Here is a 23,138-nt window from a genome sequence, read left to right on the forward strand (position 1 = left end):
ATATTGCAGTGATTTCTTAGAAATTTGGCTAAAAATCTAGGTCTACTTCCTTAGAATAGAAAAAAAAAAAAAAATGTTCTGAACACTAATACTTATCAACTTAAAATGAGCCCTAAAAACTGAAAAATCAAATCATTGGACACATGTATGTTTTATTGCACCCCCAGATCAGTTTATGACATATTTACACTTACACATCACAAAGCAATTTTGCATTATGTAGACAGATCTCAATTTAAAAAATAGCGTGGAACTGATTTAACATCAGTCAGTATCTGGAAACTAAATTAAATACGTCATAATTTCAGATTCATGTGATACTACCACACTCTAGTAGATCTCAAATAAGGTCTTCATAAAATGCTTGGCATTGTGAAACCGCTCTCACTGGTTAACTCCTTGTGACCGTTGTGGTTCCTCTTCAATAATTTGATCTATTTCAACCTCCTGCTCGGGGGTTTGCTGAGCATCCGACGACGTTTGCAGTTCTCTGGGCCCAGATTCCAAACGGAACACTGTGGGGATCTGGCCCAATATGGGGCAGGTCTCCTGCAGACCCGAAATCCACTGAGACAGAGTTGCTTGGTCACCCTGACCGGACATACACATGGCGTAAACTGCCCCCTCTTCCACTGCATGATCAAATGAACAGAAACCATTGTATATATTTGATTATATGCAAATCACTTCATTCAAGCTGACAATGCAATATGAGTCTCACCGTCGTCCACAGAGAAACTCGTATCATCACCCATGTCTCTTTCCAGGTCGAGTTCCACTCGCTGAGGATAGAAGAGACTCTGCTCCGGACCAATCATCTCAGGGTCAAAGTCTTCCTCAACCTACAAGAAAATACGATGCTAATACATAAGAGAATATAACTTAATTCTTAATTATGTATTGTTGTGTTCTTTTAAGTATTATGTATAAAAGAGGACATATTTTGCCGTTTTACAAAGTTTTTGAGCTCAACTAGAATAGGTTTTATGCTTGGATGTTCAAATACTATTATTTTTAACATATTTTACATTGTTGCAGCACCTCTCTTCCCAGTCTGTCAGTAACGCTCTGTTTAATTCTGTCTCTATGAAGCCCCTCCTGAAAAGCGCAATTTGCTCTGATTGGTTGGCTGGACCAGTGTTTTGTGATTGGTCAACCGTTTTGAGTATCTCTTTTACAGGTTAGCATGCAACTCAAAGATAGAGATACAGAAAAAAGTTGCTCACGTGTGATTCAATGACACCAACGCTGTTTGTCGGTTTGACTCACTAGTTCAACACACTACTAACGCAACTCAACCAGGCCCCATACCCTTTACTTTGAGTATGCAGGAATTAGGAGCCATTTACAAGACTCAGTTTTTAGCTGAACTTTTCAGTGTTCAAATTTACACGCCAATGGCGTTTTGGGCACCTGAATATGCTAAATGTGCATTACGTGTTCAGTCTAAAGGTGCGTAGTGTTTCTTTAAAAAAGTGACTGCTGGCCTGGCATGAATAATACAACCTATTTAGTCATTTTCACGGATCTGTAAGAATGGGGATTGTTTTGTTAATGTTGTCGCCTGTATGCGGAAAAAAAATCGAAGGAAATATTTTTCTGTATAGGCATTTCAGGGAGTTCAGAAAGAGTGTAAACCACTTCCTTTAGAGTGACTTTGTACTTTTCCAGCCAACATGTCCATGTGGACCCCACATTTGTTTTATTTGGTCAGAGTGGGCCCAGTTTGGTTAAACGTGTAAGCCCCAGTTAGATTACCCATTATTGTTTATTTGAGGGTCCCATATGGGCTATATTTGGCTAAAATTACTTTTTCTTTTCTTTTTTTTTTAGCTGATTTGGTTTATACCAAATAACCATTATTGATCCTTGACTCATTTCTTATATATAAGCCTTCCCCACGAGCCCAGATGACTGTGAATCCCACCTTCTCACTTGAAGAAAAAAAGCCTCTTCATCAAGGTAAGATATGTATATTTTATTTTATATTAACCAAGTTTTACTGTTGATTTTATATAATTGGATAATTTTGAAAGATTTTGGAATTCAGTAATGGCAAGAATCAACGAACCTAACGAAGCCAGCCGAACTACCACAGTTAAACAGCTATGTAAAGAATGAAAATTATAATATTGGCAGTTAACAAAAACCTGCTCTAAAGTCAGTAGAGCAGTATTTTTTGTGTTATTTTAAGGGCATGTTAGTAATGTGCACCTATTGGCGGGTTTTATTACACACAGGGATGCACAGCAGCACACAAACATTTTAAATATTAAAAATAAATGGATTCCTTCTCTGGAGAAGCGTTCAGCCTTTCCGCTCGCAAATTCTGCCGTGTAAATAGTAAATCCGCCATGGTGCAAGCGCAAGTGGCTTTTAAAGGGAATAGGAGATGAGACTGATTGGTTTAATGCATGTTTCGCCCCAACACACCCATGACTCGGTGTAACCCTTTTGCCTGGCACACCGATGTTTTTTCTGTTGTTAAACTAGCAAAAGTGCACCATGTGCTTCAGACCATGCACTCAGATCGTTAAAATAGGGCCCTAAACAAATCTTGAAGTTCAATAATAAAAATTTTAAAAATTACACGTTTCTAAGTTGAAGTCATTTCCTTTACAGTTTAAATATTTTATCATGTGATTTAAAATATAGCAGCACATAAAATCAGCTGATTTTAGGAATGTTTGATCAGGCACAGGTGGTTTGTAAGTGCACCCATGTGAGTCCTTTAAGTTTTTTTTGTGTAGCCCACCTCAGTCCCATTATAAGCACCCATTTGGGCCCCAAGTGAGCTTATATAATGAACATCTAAATGGGCTTTAGAGCCCACTATGGACCTATCATGTCCCCCAATGGCTAACATACATGGGGTCCATGTGGATCTGATGGACAAATTTGGACAAGTGACAGCCCATTAAAAACCCACCTGGAAATGTTGACTGTGTTGTAACTTTGCAGAGCTTTTCATGGTCAAACGGCAACAGTACACCGTAAAGAATGTTAAAAATGTAAAAAATGCATAATAGGTCCTCTTAAAACAAATTCTTCAAATGGCATCTTTAGCTCAATTATGGTACCTTTTCCTCAGGCGGTATAGGATCTGCCCTAAGTAGGAAATAATGAACACAAGTCTTCCTGAGCCAGAGAGGAAATGGGCCTTCCACATACACAGGTCTGCAGGGATTGTGTTTGGCCAGAAGAGAGCGCTGGTCTGGACTTTGAATACCTGAGAACAAGCGAGACACAATGGGCTTGATTTTGTGCTTATTTCAACAAACAGTATTCAAAATCCGTTTTAATGACAAATCCGATGTCCAGTCACTTGTATTACACTTAATCCAAAATAGAAATGTTTCTTATAAAAGCACTACATTTGGTTCTTAGCACAATGACGGAGTATTCTAGAAAATGAGTTAAATACATGTTTGACAGCATATATTTGTAAAGAACGTCAAAGTTTTTAGTGTTAGTCATGAGTTCTTATTATATTCTGAGGTACAGATGACATGCATTTAACCCAGATTATTCTCGAAATAAAGCTGAAGTTCAACTATCACTAATGGGAAGAGCTACATACCTATAATATGGGGACGTGGAACTTCTTCTCCTGTCTCTGTGATGTCTGTTGACGGATACTACAAAGAGTGAAATAAAGCACATTTATCAGACTGAAAAGCCTTTATTTAAAGAATACAGTAAAAATATACACTACTGTTAAAAGGTTTGGGGTCAGTAAGATTTTGTACATTAATACTATTATTCAGCAAGCACACATTACACTGATCAAAAATCACAGTACAGGCATTTATGATGTTACTTTATCCTAATACAACGCACGACAGTTTCCATGAAAATATTGATGTTATCAACAGTGATATTAATAAGAAATGTTGGAAACACTTTACAATAAGCTTCCATTTCTTAACATTAGTTGGCATTGGTTAAACGGATTGTTTGCCCAAAAAGGAAAAATGTCTAAATTTGTTCTGTTTAAACATAAAAAGATATTTTAAAGAATGTTGGCCAAACAGTTGACGGCATCCCTAGACTTCCATACTAGGTTAAAAAAAAAAAAAAAAAACACACACAAATACTATAGAAGTCAGTGGGTACCATCAACTGTGTGGTTACCAAAATATCTTCTTTTGTGTTCAGCAAAAAAAAAAACTCATACAGGTTTGGAACAATTGTTGAATAAATAATGTATGATTGATAATGATTTGTATTTTGCGTGAGCTATCGCTTTAACAAGAACTAACAATGACAAATACTTCTAAAGTATTTATTTATCACAGTTAATATTAATTTGAACATTTACTAATACTTTATTCAAATCAAGAGTTGCATCTGTTTAGATTGTTTATTGGACCTGGCCTGTGATAACATACTAACAATGCACTGATGTATTTTTTAACTAACATTATCTATAATTAAAAAATGCTTTATAATTATTTTTCATTGTTAGTTCATGTTAACTAATGTAGTTAACTAATGTTAACAAATGAAACCTTATTGTAAAGAATAAAATGATCCTTAAGCAATAAATCATCATATTAGACAGATTTTTGAAGGATCATGTGACACTGAAGATGCTGAAAATTCAGCTTTACATCACAGGAATAAATCATATTTCAAAATATATCCAAATAGAAAACAGTTATTTTAAATTGTAATAATATTTTAAAAATATTTATATCAAAATACATTTTCTGAGCATAAAAGACTCTTGATCTTGGTAACTGAGGTCTTTATGGCTGCTTAAAGTAGTAAATTAAAGAGTCACCTGATAAACTGTTACTTTAGCATCCGGGTCACCTGCAATCCGGGTAAGACTGAATCGAGCGAGTTCTACTGGGTCACTGGGGAGCACATGTGGGACGGGGAAGGGGTTTGCGTGCTTGAATTTGGGAAACCAGTACATGATACGCTGGTACTTCCTCATGGGATGACTCTTCTCCCCGAATATCTGAGCCAGTAAAACCTTGGTCTCTACATTAGGTATGATACCTGTTCAAATAAAGAAGGCGAAATTAGCTAATCATTAAAGCAATGCACCAGTTTCGCTATTAAAAAAAAACACAGACACACACCATAATTCTCCATCTGCTCCAGCAGCTGAACTCCACACTCTTGCTGACGTGGGTAGTGGTTGAACATCCTCTGAATGAAGTTCTGTGGGACAAACACCTCTTTCGGAAACACATCTAGGAGTTTATTGTAAACAGTAATGTCTCGTTCTACTCCAAATTCTGGCATCTTCTTCAGGGCGGCGTAAATAAACTCCACATGTCCTCGTCGCCGAATGTCCGCCTTGTTAAAAACATCCACGACCCGGTTAAAATCAGCCTTGGTCTTTGAGTCTCTAGCAGCTCTCTCGAATAAATCATCATGCGTGACCAAACTTTTGTCTTTGTGCTGTGTCGAATGTTCAACTGCCTTTTCAAACTCTGTCTGGTTTGGACGACTCGTGGAACAAACTGCACTGCAATGGAAAGACCTCAAAAACTGCGAAAACAAACCGGACAGAAGAACACAGGCATTAATGCTGGCGCCCACAGACTATAAAGCAGCATTATTCAGGGGTGAGCAGGTACCTGTCCACTGCTGTGCTGTGATCCAGGGGTTTGCAGATGTGCTCCACCAGTCAGGATCACTCGCTGTACGGGTGTCCCCAAAAACCGTGCAACGCACCCGATGCACTGGATCCGAAACAGATGACGAGGAGCGTTCATGATTCACAAATGTACTGAAATGAACCAAGAAAGGAAACAACATCAGAAACATCCCTATTAGAGTATTTTTAAAAATGCAATAATGTATCTATCTATCTGTCTGATTGTCTATCCATCCAACCATCTGTCTGTCTGTCTATCCATCTGTCTGCCCCTCTATCCAACCATCTGTCTGTCTATCCATCTATCTGTCGGTCTGTCTGTCTATCCGTCTATCTATCCATCTGTATGTCTATATCCATCTGTCTGTCTATATCCATCTGTCTGTCTATCCGTCTATCTATCCATCCATATGTCTGATTGTCTATCCATCCAACCATGTGTCTGTCTATCCATCCAACCATCTGTCTGTCTATCCATCTATCTGTCTATCTATCTGTCTATCTATCTGTCTATCAATCAATCTATCTATCTATCTATCTATCTATCTATCTATCTATCTATCTATCTATCTGTCTGTCTGTCTATCCGTCTATCTATCCATATGTCTATCGTTCAGTCTGTCTATCCGTACATCCATCATCCATCCATCCATCCATACATACACCCATCCACATATGTATCTATCTTTCCATATGTCTGTCTGTCTATCTATCTATCTATCTATCTATCTATCTATCTATCTATCTATCTATCTATCTATCTATCTATCTATCTATCTATCTATCTATCTATCTATCTATCTATCTGTCTGTCTGTCTGTCTGTCTGTCTGTCTGTCTGTCTGTCTCTGTCTAGCTCAGATAACTATTATAGCCAATAGAAGTAATTATATAATTTAAATCACATTATTGTGGCATTTACAACTGAAATTTTCGATAAACCCTTATTAACATATACAATAAATACGTATAAATTGAAAGTAAACGTTAAATAATACTTTATCTATACTCACAATCACTAAATCCACTCAGATATCATTCTGCTGTCAAGTCTCCTTCAAACCAACCACACGCACCGGCTGGTTTCCCGGTGCGTCGTCTTTCATCTTCCCCCCTGAAACGCCATGAAGGACGTTCCACTCACAATGGTTCCAGGTGTGTTGTTCACGCAATCAGCACTAGATGGCAGAACGGTATTGGGTGAACACTACAGATGAAGCTGTCAAAAGTTTTTACTTTTTCTTTAACTGAGGTTTGGGAGGGGTAAACTGTACAGAAACGAAACAGCGCGACTTATTTCAGTTCCGTGGAGTAAAGAAGGATAAATTAGAACCTCACGCTCTCAATCAACTTTACATGGACGCGGTTCCTGGAGTAAATCCAGCCCGCGAGATCTTGCACTTGCCTCATGCGACAGATACACTGCTCTGCTCATTTCCTGGATTCGTGATTTCACAGTTACAATAACTTCTGCAATCTTCAGCGGCACCTTCGCGCGTGTGTTGATGAGTGAGTGTCCCGCAAGCTCTCGGCGATGCTGTTGACAGAATATATGGAGACATGCATTGCGTTTCTACCATTGGGATATACTAATACAATCCAGCATTTGCGAGATCTGTAAGGAGTGTTTAACTCAGACATGGATGGATCAACGAATAGTCTTGGTGAGTTTCTAAATAATACTGTTGTTGGTCTTGTCAGTTACTATGTTTATGGCTATATAATATAATACACGATAAAAGTACAGTGCATTGTTGTAACGCCTCGGCTACAACATTTCTGAGTAACTTATACATTTGTAATTATGCCAATACTCTTTGTCATTATTTACAAGTGTGCAGTTTGTTTACTATCAAACTCTTAAAACTTATGTATTTATTTTTATTTAATTATTTATATTTAGTATTTTGGAGTGTGAAATAAATCCGGGGTGTAAGTTAATGGCACTATCAGACTCATAAATCAGACTCAATATAACGTTACCATCGTAACTAGATTACCGACAACTCATGAATAATACTGGAATAAAACTGGTAAGGTGATATTCTTTAATGCTAAAATTGCATCTTAAACAAGCCTAAACTGGTCCTAGCTGATCTCCTAGCCTGGCAAGGCAAGTTGGTGTTTAGCTGTGAAGTCTGGCTAGCTGAAAAGTGCACAAAACTCTCTAAAACCAGACAACAGGCCTGGCCAAGCTTAGAGACTAGTTTAGAAAATTGACAATTTTTAACAAGAAGATTATTAAGACTTTGTTAACTTATTATACTGGGTCCCATATTCATATATTACTCTTTTAAAGTAACACTAGCAATATAAGCTATTGTATTATGTAATCAACTTTACCATGGTCAATTTCTGGAATTTCTTGAAAGTTTTTCTGTTAGTTATGGGAAGATATTGTTATACGCAACCATACATGTGTACTATATAAAATCAATACAAATTCTATTGTTTTACTCATATTCTTAGCATGTCATTCAGTCTTTAAATGACACAACAACAACGGCTGCAGTTCATTCCGTCATTTTTGTCAAACAAATCTAAGCCAAGTCTCGCTTCCTCTGTTGGCCTTCATAGTTATCTCATCATACTTTCTCCTTCCCAACTTTCAAAGTTTCTGCCACGCTATGGCAAGCTGTTTTAACCATTAACTGAATTTGTTAAAACTGAATAGGACCTTTTTTATGATAGTAAAAAATAGTATATTTATAAATAAATAAAGGTTTCTAAGTAATCCAAAACTCTTAACTCTTAATTATGTACTAGCACTTATAAATGTCTAAGTTTAGTTAACTAGTATCAGCAGAAGATCTGGACTCCACAGCAGCTTTAATTGGCCAAGGACCGCCCAGAGACCGCCTGACTGACACGTTAAGCAGCCAATCACAGTTTGGTTTCCCATGATGTTTAAGGCCGTGAAAATGTAAAGTCGATGTCCCTACAATAACAGAACGCTGGGCAAAACTCTTGGACGTATTTTAAAGAGTTCATTGCTCAAACTTTACATGCTTCACATACAAATGAAAGTTTGACATTTAAAAAAATTAAGTTTAGATGATCCTGATAAGCGTTTGTAAACATGACGGCTTTCTTCTTCCATGAAGGGGTTTGGCATCAGGACATCTTTGTTTCCAGGGAGAGCGTTAAAGAGTGCGACACAATGAGATGGTGACTTTAAAAATCCTGAAGTGTTTCCAGTTATGTATGCCGCAGTGTTTTTTAGTCATACGTTTTGTCTAGTCAGAATGACTACTTCAAAGTTCATTTTAAAACTTTGCCTGTTAGATTCAATATGTGTCTAATAACTGAATATACTGGTGTATGTTCAAGGGCTACAAGAAAAGAAAGATAATAAATAAATAATAAAATCAACTATTAGTCAAACTGAAATAATACCGGTCAGTATTGGATTACTAACCAGTATTCTTATGCAAATATTAATTGCATAAAAATAAATACTAGTTATTTTAACTAATAAAGGATTAAATTGATTGCCATAGTTTGCTTGTTGTCTAGACAGCTCTGTTAGTTTGGTAATAATGGGGGTGTTGTAGTTTGTGATTGCTTGCAGTGTAGGTTTCAGCATTGAATGGGTGTCTGTAACAGTGACACCACATGTGCTTTTGTTGTCTTTATTGTCTTGCACATGCTTGGCCAGTGGAGAGCAGTAAAAATCATGGCGGAAGCCCTCTAGCATCTTGCTTTTACCACAGATGCTTAATTTCCCCCAGCTTGTCTTTCGGTCTGTCTCAACAGCCTCAAAGTCTGGATCTTGTCAGAAGAGATGATTGCCAAAATATCAGATTGTTGGTTGCAGTGATTGACAATTTGGCATGATGGTAAAGTGTGTGGCTTTCCACATGTCAGAAAATTTGTTTTAAAAGTGAAGTGTTTCAGTTTTTGTTTGGTAGTTTGCAAATGCATAGATTTTACATTTTAAACTTTAGATGAGACATGAGAAAGGACCTTGAATAGAGTTATTAAGGCAAGACACCCCAAGTGAGTAGGGTAAAAAATAATAAACTCATAGACATCACCATACTTCCCCAGTTGATTGATTAGATTAGGAAATGCTTCTTTTTTTTTGTTATAACAAGTTTTCTGAAAAGTTGTTTAAATATGCATTTAAAAAATGTATTGCATATGCACTAATTTACATACATGTTTAAAACAAAAATCTGAACATTGGATAAAGCCTGGTTCAAAATTCAAAACTTTTTTTTAAAAATCTCAAAATTGACAGATGCATGATTTAAAAAAGTGGTTTGCCTGTAGTGTTTCGCCAAGAAATCAAAATTGACAATTCTGATTTTTTTTTAATGGAATATTTCAGTATTGATTATAAATTATTTATCTGTGCACATTATTTTTATTTGAAATTTTGTATTAATGTGTTCTCGTAATCTTTAATTAAAATCGCCCCTCTCTCTTATCTCATGAGGGCGGGACAACCTGTCAATCACATGACATCACAGCATTAGCTGTCCAATCCAATCAAGTCCCGCCCTGCATTTTTTTCTTCTCTGAGAAGCCGTTTCACTCAGATATCCGTCACAATAGCGAAGAAAAAGCTATGGCAATTTCTGTTTCATGCTGACTATAAAACATTTGTTGACATGATCTGTTTTAAATAAAACTTTTTTCAAACCTTGATATATGAGTATAGTTTAGCATACAGGCTTCCAATTATTGTGTGGAGAAATGAGATTTCTTTGATCTTGAAACTTTGGAAGATATCAAATGCACGAGTAGCTCAATGCTGACATTTTTATTGAGACATAACAGTTTTTCATAACTCACTTGACTGAAAAGGAACAGATCTGAATAGGTTTGGATGAAACGATTTCTAATTTGGATAGAATCGGTCGCATTTGTTTCTGTTTATCCTTTAGAGTCAAATAACGGATGAAATTGTTTGGTGAAACACTACAAAACCACCCAGTTAAAAAAAAAAAGCCATGAAGGTTTATGTATCAAGTCTTGTTCTTTGTCTCATTGTGGGAGGTGAGAATTTGAGTTTCTGAGTAAGAATGAAGATGCAGGGGCGGACAGTGCCGTACAGGAAGTTCCGCCGTAGCCATAAGAGGTGCGACGCATCGCTGACAGGAAAGAGAGCAGCGAGAGGTGGGCGAACTGAAGTGGAGACGTACCACACACGGCTTATGATACTTTCATTTATTATATCATTGCTCATATTGAAAACAGACATAATAATATTAGATTTGGATTAATATTAGATTTTGTGGAAGGCCAGATTTTTCAAAGGTTTTGTTTAAATTGTTGCAAAATCTGTTGATTGATGGAGACCAAATGATTCACAGGCTTGGTTCAGCTATACTGTTTTGCATGGAGCATATGGTTTTGTAAACCACAGTTGAAATGCAGTCACTCATGAGTGTTTTATTTTATTTTGTAACATCTTTATTTTATTTGTGCTTGCAGATTCTGCATGTTCTTTTGCTTTGGGACCACAGTTACTCTGAGCTGTTTAAATGTGTGTTGCGTTGTTACACTTTAGTTTAAGGTGATGTAGTTACATTATTCTCAAAGTTATATTATTCAGCTACATGTTCTGAGTTACGGTGAGGGTTTGGTTTAGGGTTAGCTAATTGTAATTATCCGTAATTTAGTTTTATTACGAGTAAGTACAGTAACTTGTGACTATATCACCTCAAAATAAAGTGTTACCTGTTGTTTTTCAGAGTTATTATTATTATTTTTTACATTTCAGACAGGAAAACAGTTCAGGAGAATTCAAAACTGCATGAAGGGATTGTCAGTAAAGCATGAACGAACTAGCCTTTGCACATTATCTTGATATCTGCTTCTGATTGTCATAAAAGATTAAGTCTGGCAAGTACGTTTGATGCTCGTATACAAAAAATATATGAAAAAATTGGTATTTAGTGCTCTTTTAATGGAACTGTTTTGATCATAAATCCCTCCATTAGCATGAATTGCACAAACACTGTAGATAAACACGGAATAGCCAACGTACAGAGAGCTTTTTCCAGGAAGAAGAGTCAGTGTTGTTCCACTCAGTTTAATGGTTTCAATTCAAACAGTTCATGAGTATCTGAAAAATGTCTCTCAGTTCGTTTGAGTTTGACATGACACCAAATTAGTGCTATCAAACAATTAATCACGATTAATCACATCCAAAAAAGTTTGTGTTTACATAATATATGTGTGTGTGCCCTTCTTATATATGTGCTCTATATATATATATATATATATAATTTTTTTTTTAATATTATATATAAATATAAATATTTTTATATTTTTATAAAAAAAAATTATATACAGGCATATGTGTGTATTTAAATATATACATGATAATTATACTCAGTAAACACATATATTATGTAAGCACAAACTTTTATGTTGGATGCGATTAATCACAATTAATCGTTTGACGGCACTGGACAACATATTTACTATAGTGCTCAAATCTGGACTCTGACCAGGCCAAACATGAGCCTGGTGGACTTGTTCTCAAGCCGCTTCTTGGTCGTCTTTACAGTTTGGGCTGGCTTGTTGAAAAATAACACCTGATCATTATTCTTTATAACAACGTTTTATTTGTGGGCTGGGAAGCAAGCCATTGTGCAATATTCTCCTGAACTCCAAAGCATTAAATGACTTTTCACAGTGAAGTAGCTCTCCAATACCAGTAGCTAAAAAGGCTCTCCACATAATGACACCTCTCTTCCTCAAATCTTCACTGTGGTAGAGATGCATTTATTATTATATTTCTCAGCAGATTTGTGAAGGCCCTTTTCTGGAGCATCACCGTGCAACTTGTGTTTCATAGTGATTAATGAAACTTCCCATATTCTGACGGACACTGAACTCTGTCTTTTGATGCTTTTTCTGAGACACTAATGGCATTTGCTTAAATTTGGCTAATTTCCCTGACCAGTGATTTGTGGTTAAGACAATTAAAAGCTTAATTTAGCCATTTTGGTCTTGGCACATTTTTTTGCCCTGGAATGTACAGCAAATAAATCTGGTCATACTAGCATACTTAACTCTTTCTACAATATGCATAGAATACCTTTAGAACACATTTGCCAAAATGTGCACACTAGATTGAATTGTGTATCCCACAATGCGATGCACTTGACCTGGCCTTCCTTTTTAAAGTGCCACGGATTAACCAGAGCTACATTTTGGGTCATTGTTGGATATGACTGCCAACAGTATACAAAATAACATAACTAAATGTGTTGCACATTAAGTCATGTGTAGCATTGCATTATGCATACTGTTTCACACAAACTGCTGAAATGCCTTATGTAAGATTTAAGGTGAACTGTGACATAATTTTAAACCAGATCAGGCCAGAATGAAGTTTGTTTCGAGTGTAACCGCTTGCCAAAGGAAACTCACTGGAAAAGTTTGTTCTGGCTGGTGCATCTTCGAACTACCATTGGTTTGTGACAAACTGAAAATTACATAATAGGTAGGTGTGCGTTAGTAGTAAAGTTTGTTGCGTCGCTAGACTCGCTACTTGTAGTTAGCTACTCCCCAACACTGCACGTGACTTGACTGGAGTGCCGAATCGCAGAGCTGGTGCAAACGTATCCACATCGCTATGATCAGATGCTTTCTTAACTGCTTTATTCCCACTGCTGTCATTTTTTCCCACTGCTGTCGTCTCCACAGTGTGGTCGGCTCTGGGATGTCCGCTGATAGTACATTGCTTCTCACATATTTCAAACTTATTTTTACCCCAAAGCAAAAAACAAAAAGGTCTGTGTGAAAGTGAGTACCGAATATATATACGACAACCCTAATTATAAGACAACCCTCCTTTTTCAAGATGTATCTTTTGGTAAAATGCTTTTTGAAGACTTCTTGTATTTTATAAAGAAAATATTTTATTTGTTAAATAATTTTCATATTGCATTAACTCTTTTTTTTTTTTAAGTATGGTAAATACTGGTAAAATGTGCAAATAATCACATTTAAAAATAAACAATTTTGGCATACCATAAAATATCCTGTAGCACATCTGAATTATGTAACAATTTTTTTGTCTATCCTTCTCATAGTGAAAATCATGTGGTCTACTCAAATTTCATTAACAGTAGAAGGGAAGTGATATTGTAGATGAAATCTGGATACCGCCTTAAGGTTTAAAATCACATATGGTGCCCGTCAGTGAGGCACGGTAAGCTAGACGGTCTTTTTGTGATTGCGATCTTCTAACGTTACACTCTGACACTATTTCTTGGCATACTCGTTTTATGCGTATTTGGCGCCACTTTTTGTTACGGGTGTAGACATGTAAAAGTCTAGACCGTGAATATAAGAAGAACCTGTTTTTTCAGATGTATTTCTAAGAAAAAAGAAATAGTCTTATATTCGGGACAATCCAGTATATCAGTACACTTGAATCTAGACTAAAGACACATCTTTACGTTTTAGCATTTCCTGCTTATTGATTTTTGGATTAGTAACCGTTTTCTAATTCTATTTTTTAATTATTATTTTGTTTTTTTTATTTTCATTTTAATGTATTTTTATTATTGTTTTGTACAGCACTTTGGTCAGTGTAAGCTGAATTTAAATGTGCTTTATAAATAAAATTTACTTACTTACTTACTTACTTGGCTTGAGTAAATCAGGGCCTTCGAGAACATTTATTTTCACACTAGAGTGAAGTATTTGGAATCTTAAAGTTTTTTTTTTTACCATAAATTTTTGTTGTAATGTCTATTTAGTGAATGATTGTGAAATAAGATATGTAAGGAATAATTGGCGATGGGCCTTTATTAGAACATAGCACACACCCGAGTTGGTAATGCAATCACGGCGCAAAGCCTTATTTTGTAATAATTCAATGGGATGTAGTCATTTTGTCCGCTTTATGATTGCCTCACCTCAAGACATTGTTCTGATGTTGTCAGGTTTTGTCAGGACTAATTTCTTACACATCTCATCACACGTCTCCGTTGCTAATTCAAAAACGTCATTTTAGAGCTAGAAGCTTCAGCCACTTAGACTAATCCAGTTATTAATGGAGAGAGAGAGAGAGAGAGAGAGAGAGAGAGAGAGAGAGAGAGAGAGAGAGAGAGAGAGAGAGAGAGAGAGAGAGAGAGAGAGAGATTAAGCGAATGTGAATTAGTCTGAATTCTGTGTATCTCAACAGTGTTCAGCAGTGGCTTCTCCACTAATGGACCCTTTTCACAGACTGATGACGCGTTTTAACGGTCATCAATATTATAAATCGTGCAGCGTTTTTTGTATTTACATTTTTAACTCTAATAGTTTGTTTGATATTACTTTTGCATCAAATTACAAAAAACAACTTACCGCTGCTGTGAGGGAGTTTCTAATACAGGTCTATGGGAGTGATGGTAAAAATAACATCTTTCTCTCTTTTCACTTTTTGAAAGTTGTGAAATCACTATTGTTACGTTTTTCTTTTGCTATTTGAGAAAATGTGGACACAAAAAAAATTATTCTCTCATTCACCACTATAAAAGTTAATCCAACTATGACGACTTCTGCTCTAAGAAACCCGGAAATGTTAAAAAAGGGTCTTTAGCGAAACAGTAAGTTTATCTGTTTCAAGAACAGCACAGTTATTACTAGTGTTGTTATGGGTACTACTTTGGTACTGAAATTTAAAAAAATGTGACTACCAGCATTTCCCAAAAGCATTTTGATCACTGTTAAACGGATTCTTAAACTCTGATTGGCCATTGTGTTCACACGCTCAACAAATATGTCTGTGATTGGCTACAATGATCAACGCTTCAAAAACATGTTGTAAATAGTAGGGGTGCACCGAATCTAATATTAGGATCGGATATCGGCCGCGATACTGACGACAAAGCTGGATCGGGGATCGGAAAAATGAACAGATCCACAGGCCGATCCAGGTGTTTTTTTGTTTTGTTTTTTTAATCACAGCAGAACCCTACGTCATTCGTCAGCTTCACGTGTGTCGCGTGCTCGAAGCAACATGGAGCGAGCCAGAGAGTCGGATGTGTAGAGATATTTTATGCTTGCCACGCCAACTAGTTCGTCTGTCGGCAATAATACTACCAATTTAATCCAGAAACACCATGTTAAGGAGCACCCTGCATTCCTGCAGCTCAGTAAAACTAAAGGAGTGGACAATATAGCCCAGCAGCTAACTTTGCAGGATGCAAAGGATTAATTTAGTGTAAGTAGGGTGACCACCTGCTAATAAGCCGAAGGGGGGACAAAGAGTATGTTTCGGGGGGACAATGTGGGACACTGCCTGGCGCAGCGGTGCGGCCAACCCCACGGGCAGATGGGCAGATAGTGGTTTACCCATTTCTAGCACATAGCAGCTTACATGGTATATTAATAATGCCCTATTTCCCTATACATGTGTAAATGCTGATGTATGCTCATGAATTGGCCAACCAATGTGTATTTTTAACATAATATTTTAAATATTCAATGAACTGACAGATTACGATTCCACTTACGATTTACTTTAGCTAGACTATTTTACTTTATTTATTTTTCATTACAATTTATTCACTTTAAATAAATTATAATATAAAATTATAGAATTGACAGTAATTGTAGTTGCTCAACACCACAGGAACAGTAAAAAAAAAAATAGTTAAGTTAAAGTTAAACTAAAAGTAAAGTTAGCTTCAGAGGTTCATGGAACGAGAAGGGGAGGAAGGATGGGGAACTTCCATGTTAGTAAAGTCTGCACTGCAAAAAAAAAAAAAAAAAGCATTCTTACTTAGTATTTTGTCTTGTTTAAAGTCTAAATATCTAAAAATTCTTGCATTAAGAAACATTTACTAGACATTTAAAAATTATTGTCTTGTTTTGGGGGAAAAAATACTCAAAATTAAGCAAAATAATCTGCCAATGGGGTAAGAAAACAATCTTGTTTTCTGTTTGAATAAAGATTATTTTTCTTACCCCATTGGCAGATTATTTGTCTAATTTTAAGCAAAAACTGTCTTAGTTTTGAGTTATTTGTTCCCAAAACAAGACAATCATTTTTTACATGTCTAGTAAATGTTTCTTAATGCAAGAATTGTTAGATATTTAGACTTGAAACAAGACAAAAATACTAAGCAAGAATGCTTTCTTTTTTTTTTCAGTGCAGACTTTACTAACGTGGAAGTTCCCCATCCCAACAATTACTTTTGCTTGTCTAGTAAATACTTGTTTTAAGAATTTTTAGATATTTTGACAAGAAACAAGACAAAACTACTAAGAAAGAAAAGCATTTTTTGCAGTGTCGTTTGACATTATATTTTACTCTCCATGTCCGATTAAGAAAGACGTTTTGCAAAGGTGACAAAAAGCTCTCTCGGTATCCACCTCAACAGCTTTCAGTCACACATATTAATTTTTCAAGTCTTTCTTGTACCCACTCCTTCTCTTTTTAATTGATGATTGCCGTGTCTCATTTTTCGAATAGGAAAGTGCGCATCTAAACCAAGCCTGCAGTGCCCCTCTCAGATACTGAAGCTTTCGCGCCTCGATCGCCCCCCGGTGACCGGTCCCAGTATAGCCGCCCCTCTGTGTTTTCTAATGGACGCGAGGCAAACTAAATAATAAAATTACACTTCAAAAAATTTTCCCCAAAGTTAGTTTATGTCACTGAAGGCAGTTATCATCACGATGATTTCATTTCAGGTGTTCGTTTTAAAAATAAGTTTAGTTTGAGTTAGTTATTTGATGCTATAAAAACGGGGGGTGTGACGTCATGATTGACAGCTGAGACTGACGGCTTCTCTGAGTGAAGTTGTCACTGAGGCACTAACGGACTTTTTTCGAAATTTTTGGGAGCAGATTAGAGCTTTAGCTTTAATTTCTACATTTCCATAACTGTTTATTTCACACCAACATAATTAATTGTTCTGCATCTGCGAGAGTGTGGGCGGGCTTTTGATATCGCGACTGTACTTCCTGCTCTACTTCCTGCGCTCTACTGCGCAACTCCGGTCCCGAAATCGCTACTGCGCAGACTCGGTCCCAAGATGTCCGCGCCGTGCAAGGCTGCCTGAAAGCTTCAAATATGGCAAGCGGAAACGGATGATGTCGAGTCGTCCATATTTTTTTACGGTCTATGATCTAAACAGTTCCAATTGTGTCTGGTATGCACGTCCGTGTGCTGTCATGACAACAACGAAAAAGTTGACAACAGCAGTTCAACTGAGGGGTGGGTGTGGCAACAGTAGCGTGCTGATCTGTCAAGTAATGTTGGTTTGGCTGCCTGAGGCAAGAGGATATAGAGCGACCAACTTTTTTTTTGAGCAAGCATTAATTATGCGTGACACGGTCTCAATTTGCGGGACGCATGAATTTGGCTTCAAACGCTGTGCGCGCACGCGCTACGCGGGACGGCTGGTCACCTTAAGTGTAAGTGGTGACTGATAGTGGATAATGCTAATGTAATGAACTGACGGTAACAACGCGCTGTTGACGCTTGGGCATCTTGAGGAGAAATCAAAAAAGCCTCACTCACACATAGTAATTGCGTCAAACATTAAAAATGTTACGTTTTTATCTTTATAACATATGATACAGTTAAACAACTTTACACAACCAAATGTGCTGTTTCCCTGAATACCATCACGATTGAAAATGTCTCTGATTTCCTATGACAGGTCCATAAACAATCATTAACATTAGTTACTTACATTTTAGATGCAATATTGAGTCTTTGTTCTATTTCAGCTGCTAAAATAGTTCCAAACAAAGATTCCAAGCAACAAAGTTCCAAAAAGCAGAACCATAACACATCTCACGTGTTCGGAATGATTCAGTGGTTGAATCAAAGATTCAATAACCTGTTCGTAAACGACTGTCTCATTCTTAAAGGAATCAGTCGTTTGAATGAATCATTTGAATTAATGACTCATTGACTCACTCATTAAGACTCACCTACTGACACCTACTGGTGGTTTAGTTTCCTATATTTTTCAACATTTATTTTGTTTATTCAAAAATACAAATCTCATGACATCATTTAATGCAGTAGTATTTTTTTCTGGGTAAATAATTTAATTTGATTGGTAACGTCCCTGTAGTGTCTTATTTAAATTTAATGTATAGATCAAATTTAAGAATATAATATGAAACCTGAAGCATAGCTTATATTTAATAAGATTAGGGGAAAATGCCCTTTTTAAAGGTAAAATATCACTAATATGCAGATTTAAAATATGTCAAAGCTGATTAAACACTGAGAATATTGCTTCAGAATAAGTTATATTTACAACACACACACACACACACACACACACACACACACACACACACACACACACACACACACACACACACACACACACACACACACACACACACACTAACTTTTACACTAACTTTTTATATTTTAACTTTTCATCTAACTTTTTTCCAGACAAGCACATTTTTTACTCGGACAAGTGAATGACCATTTTACTTATCCGAAGGAGAGACAGGAGCATGCTTAATGTCGAGCCCTAAATTATATTTTAGATTTGAATGCACAATTGTTTTTTAAATAAATAAGAATTCAACACTTTGCATACATCTGTTATTTTGGCTTATTATCTTTGTTTAGTAAAGTCTGGTGCCTTTAGTCTCTTCAAGGAAGGTATACAGTTTATTATTAATTTAACAATAGTATCGGATCGGTATCGGGTATAGACAGATACACAAAGCCCAGGTATCGGTATCGGGACTGAAAAAGTCGGATCGGTGCACCCCTAGTAAATAGACATTTTTGACCTTTTTCCCAGAGCGCTTACACAGATACACACGGGAGCATTTGAAAGAAGATGTCTTATCAGCGTATCCCTTATCTGCTGTTAGATACTAGAAGCAGGCTTTCAAACACTTCTGTGCGTATCGACCATAGTTACTTATTAACCCACCAGTGAGAAATGTCTTGTAGCTTTTAAGTTGCTTATTGATAAAACCATGGAGAGAACAGGAGAAAGAGGCTTTCCATACATAATAAAATGTAATTTTGTTGCAGAAAACATGTAAATTGTTTTTATCCTATAGTTCACTATATTTACTTGCTTGGTCAGTGTCGTTTATTGGTTTTTGTTCTTTTGCCGTTGTACATTGTAAAGACCTTTTGAAGTAATTGAAATCATTTGGTGAAGCATTATGGAACTGTAAAGCGGCCAAGATCTGCCTTTCCCTGGAAATAATTGCACCCCTTAGAACGTTCATCAACCAATCAGATTCAAGCATTCAACAGCCCCGTAGGATATGGGATGTTTATATGAAGTTTCATTTGTGCAAGCAAATTTTTTTTATAGTTGTTTAGACAAACTTGATAGCTTGATAAACACATTTTTGCATATGGTTTGCATTAACAATGTGAGAGCCGAGCATTTAGGGAAACGGAAAGGGAATAAGGGAATGTTATTTGGGACAGAGGTTGGCTTTGACTTTCAAAGAAACCATGCAGGCCAAATCCAGATTGGTTTCTCTTTCTTGAATATACGAATCTGATGTTGTGCCTGCATCTCTGTGGTTCTTTTTCTCTGTCACTTTCTCTCTTATATCAACGTGGCTCTAAGTGAGTTCAGTGTTCCCGATGTTTCTGGAAAAAGAAGTCCTCTATGTTCATAAACATTTGCAGACTGCATGCCTCTATGACCCTGCAAGTCTCACTGGGCTCATTTCAATGGTCTCAGACTCCACCCCATCCTATCTGAAGATTTTCAGCTGAGATACAGGACGTAGAGACTGATATCTCTCTCACAAACATTTATTATGAACATTAAGGGTTAGCATTGTGCTAATGTCAAGGTCATTATCTCAATCAAAGTATGTCAGGGAATGGAAACTGTGCACTACAAAAATTAACCAAAAAATAAATAAATTATATATATATATATATATATATATATATATATATATATATATATATATATATATATATATATATATATATATATATATATATATATATTCAGCTTTCATTATAAGTTTACATCATTAAATTCTATTTATAGTTTCTATTTATTTCATTTTATTCATTTAAATTCAACTTAAATTTAAATTAGTTCAACTTAAAATTATTAATTTCAGTTAACTGCCAAAATCTTTTTATTTTATTCCATATTTATATTTTTTTTTTTCAGTTTTATCTCAGTAACAGAAACAGTTTTAATAGTTTTAGTTAATGATTAAACACCGGTTAAGAAGTAAGAAAACTGGCGAGTGAGAGTTCCCTCAAACATCCTTCCGCACCCTCTCCCATATGCAGAGAGAAAGCAAAAACTACAGGGCGAAAAACCAACAACAAAAAAAAAAATGAACACAAACCACTAATTGGTTCCTCATGTGCACAGGAGTGCAGTTGGCCTGCACCCATCGCCGTGTGATAGATGTGGCTCGGCACACAACCAACAGACCATATGAAGCTCTCGGATAAAAACTGGCTTGGTGTTAATGAAAGGCTATATTCAGTTATGACTGTCTGCACTAATCATTGCAAGTGATCAAATAACATTTCTATGTCCAGACTCCAGATAGCCAAATGTCTCCATGGGTTGCTTTGGTAATGACGTAGGCGTACCCACGCATGTGACAAGGCTTTCAAAGCGGATGCAGGAAAAATGGAGCGTCGCAGTGCAGAACTCCTCCATTGCTGCAGGAAAATCCTCAAATCTTTGGACATACCGTTTGAATGTTTTTCCTGCATTTCCATCACCAGTTTTGGCATTATTGTTGTTATGTTAAGAGTGATGCAAAAGCGATCTGAGCAGCCAGAACGTCCAAACTGATGGAGCTGTAAAAATCTGATTGGAAACGCATTTCAGACCACCTCCATGGTTTGAATCAGATTTGAAGAAAATCTGATTTCATGTGTTTTTTGTTGTTGTTTTTTCTTCTCCTGTCCTGACTTTCACCTGGATCATTTTAACCCATGCATTATGCAAAAAATCTGATTTTTGCTGGCAGGTCCTGTCCCTTTGCTGCAGTTTTAGAACCAGAAGCATGCACAATGATAACTTAATTGTCCTCAAGCTTCTGGTTTCTAAAATTATGGTACTCTAAATTCATGGAGGCCAATTTAAGTCTTTTTTTACTGCCTGTTGCTATTTCTGCCGCTCTTGCCCACTCTTTTCTCAGATGGCAGACACACTGTGCCACATAATCGTGGGCTTTGTTACAGTGTTACCAATCCACTGGCATTTTCTGCATTTCTGTGTACTGGCTGGCTTCATTTTAATAGGTGCAATCAGGAAAAATACTTTATCATTTATTGACCATAATAGCAGCAAAGTATTTAGTATTTGGAAAACTACATTTTGATAGTTAAGTAACATTTTAAAGTTCCCCTATTATGCTAAAGGTTTCTAATTTGGTTTTGAAGGTCTCCTATGATAGGTAAACAGGCATTCAGTATCAAAAAACATTTAATGTTCTCATAATATACTGTACATTGCGCATCACCTCATTTCTCAAAGAGTCTGAAAACGGTTCATTTGAAGATTCAGTCTCTCTAAGCTCCATCTTTCTGCGAGCCTACACTGCTCTGATTGGTCAGACAGTCCAGTCCGTCGCTGTTGGTTTTAGGGCTGGGTGGTATATAGAGTTTGGGCAGTATATTGAAATATTAAGGCAATAGCACTTATACCGGTGTACGGTATACAAGCGCATCTGAAAAATAGCAGTGACGTGCATAATCCAATATGTCCTGAACATGAGACATGATTTATGTATAGGGCTGGTAAGATATAGCTAATGTGTGTTAATGTGTATAGTTTGCAGTGGCTTGCCCCGTCACATGCTCTGACAGACACGCGTGCTGACAGAAACTTGCACTGTTCAAAGCGTTTGAGATGTGGTGCTTGTATTAAAGTGACTATTCTAACGGGATAATCAAATAGTCTAAAATAATTAGACTGTGCTTTTCTTTTTATTTTCATTTTTATTTTAGTGAATTTAACATTTTTTAGATTTGTAATGTTACAATGTTAGAATATACCGTTTTGCACATAATATTGTATATGTACATTATGTATATATATATATATATATATATATATATATATATATAAAGGCATAATAGTGGCACTTTAAGTAAAGTAAGTGGCTACCAAAAAAAACTATAGTGCAGAAATTAATGTGTCATATATCTGAGCTTCTGAACTGGATTTATTACTCCTGTATCCTAAGGCATGCATGACTATTACTATTGCTCATATAAGGTTAATGATTTGACCAAACCCCAAGTATTAAACTTTGGCTGAACTTTCACTATTTGTGCTATGGTATATATACTATGTATGTGTATATTGATGCTTCAAGTTCAACTTCAACTTTTGGATCTATTACTTTTTTCTTTTCTTTTTTTGCTTTCTGATGGATTATAAAATGGGCAAGAAATCCCAATTCCGACAGACTGACATTGAAGGAGGGACTTCAGTCATATCTTATTAGCAGAAAATCATAGACAACATTTGCGGTGGGCTTTTCTGGCTTGGGCCAGTAACCACTTAGTAACTTCCCAGAATACCTTAGCAACTTCAATTACATGTTAACAATCA

At 36.3% G+C, this 23,138-nt stretch overlaps 2 protein-coding genes across 4 annotated transcripts in view; one reads left to right on the forward strand and one right to left on the reverse strand.

The window, feature by feature from the left end:
- Positions 1-132: 132 nt before the first annotated feature.
- Positions 133-6,765, reverse strand: ecsit (ECSIT signaling integrator). The gene is made up of 8 exons (XM_067445270.1): positions 6,630-6,765; positions 5,598-5,749; positions 5,094-5,508; positions 4,787-5,010; positions 3,581-3,638; positions 3,081-3,229; positions 722-842; positions 133-632 (listed from the first exon to the last, which is right to left on the reverse strand). Exons 2-8 carry the CDS (start codon positions 5,733-5,735, stop codon positions 385-387), a joined length of 1,353 nt encoding a protein of 450 aa, XP_067301371.1. The 5' UTR covers positions 5,736-5,749; positions 6,630-6,765; the 3' UTR covers positions 133-384.
- A 148-nt stretch (positions 6,766-6,913) lies between these two features.
- Positions 6,914-23,138, forward strand: part of eml3 (EMAP like 3) — a 53,440-nt gene continuing 37,215 nt past the window's right edge. For 2 of the 3 annotated variants that reach the window (XM_067445267.1, XM_067445266.1), the window contains exon 1: positions 6,914-7,280. Coding sequence is in view for 2 of the 3 variants with exons in the window: in XM_067445266.1 (XP_067301367.1) it covers positions 7,256-7,280 (25 nt within the window). In the remaining variant the exon portion in view is untranslated. The remainder of the gene's footprint in view (positions 7,281-23,138) is intronic. The other variant, XM_067445268.1, reaches the window with a different exon arrangement.

Source organism: Pseudorasbora parva, chromosome 1 (genome assembly GCF_024679245.1).
Source record: "Pseudorasbora parva isolate DD20220531a chromosome 1, ASM2467924v1, whole genome shotgun sequence".
In the NCBI taxonomy this organism is placed as follows: domain Eukaryota; kingdom Metazoa; phylum Chordata; class Actinopteri; order Cypriniformes; family Gobionidae; genus Pseudorasbora; species Pseudorasbora parva.

Excerpts from the sequence above, each read along its gene's own strand:
- ecsit (XM_067445270.1), bottom strand. The coding sequence starts at position 5,735 with ATGAACGCTCCTCGTCATCTGTTTCGGATCCAGTGCATCGGGTGCGTT. Across the intron at positions 3,639-4,786 it reads CTAAAGTAACAGTTTATCAG|TATCCGTCAACAGACATCAC; the intron begins GTGACTCTTTAA and ends CACTCTTTGTAG. Across the intron at positions 843-3,080 it reads CTATACCGCCTGAGGAAAAG|GTTGAGGAAGACTTTGACCC; the intron begins GTACCATAATTG and ends ATTTTCTTGTAG.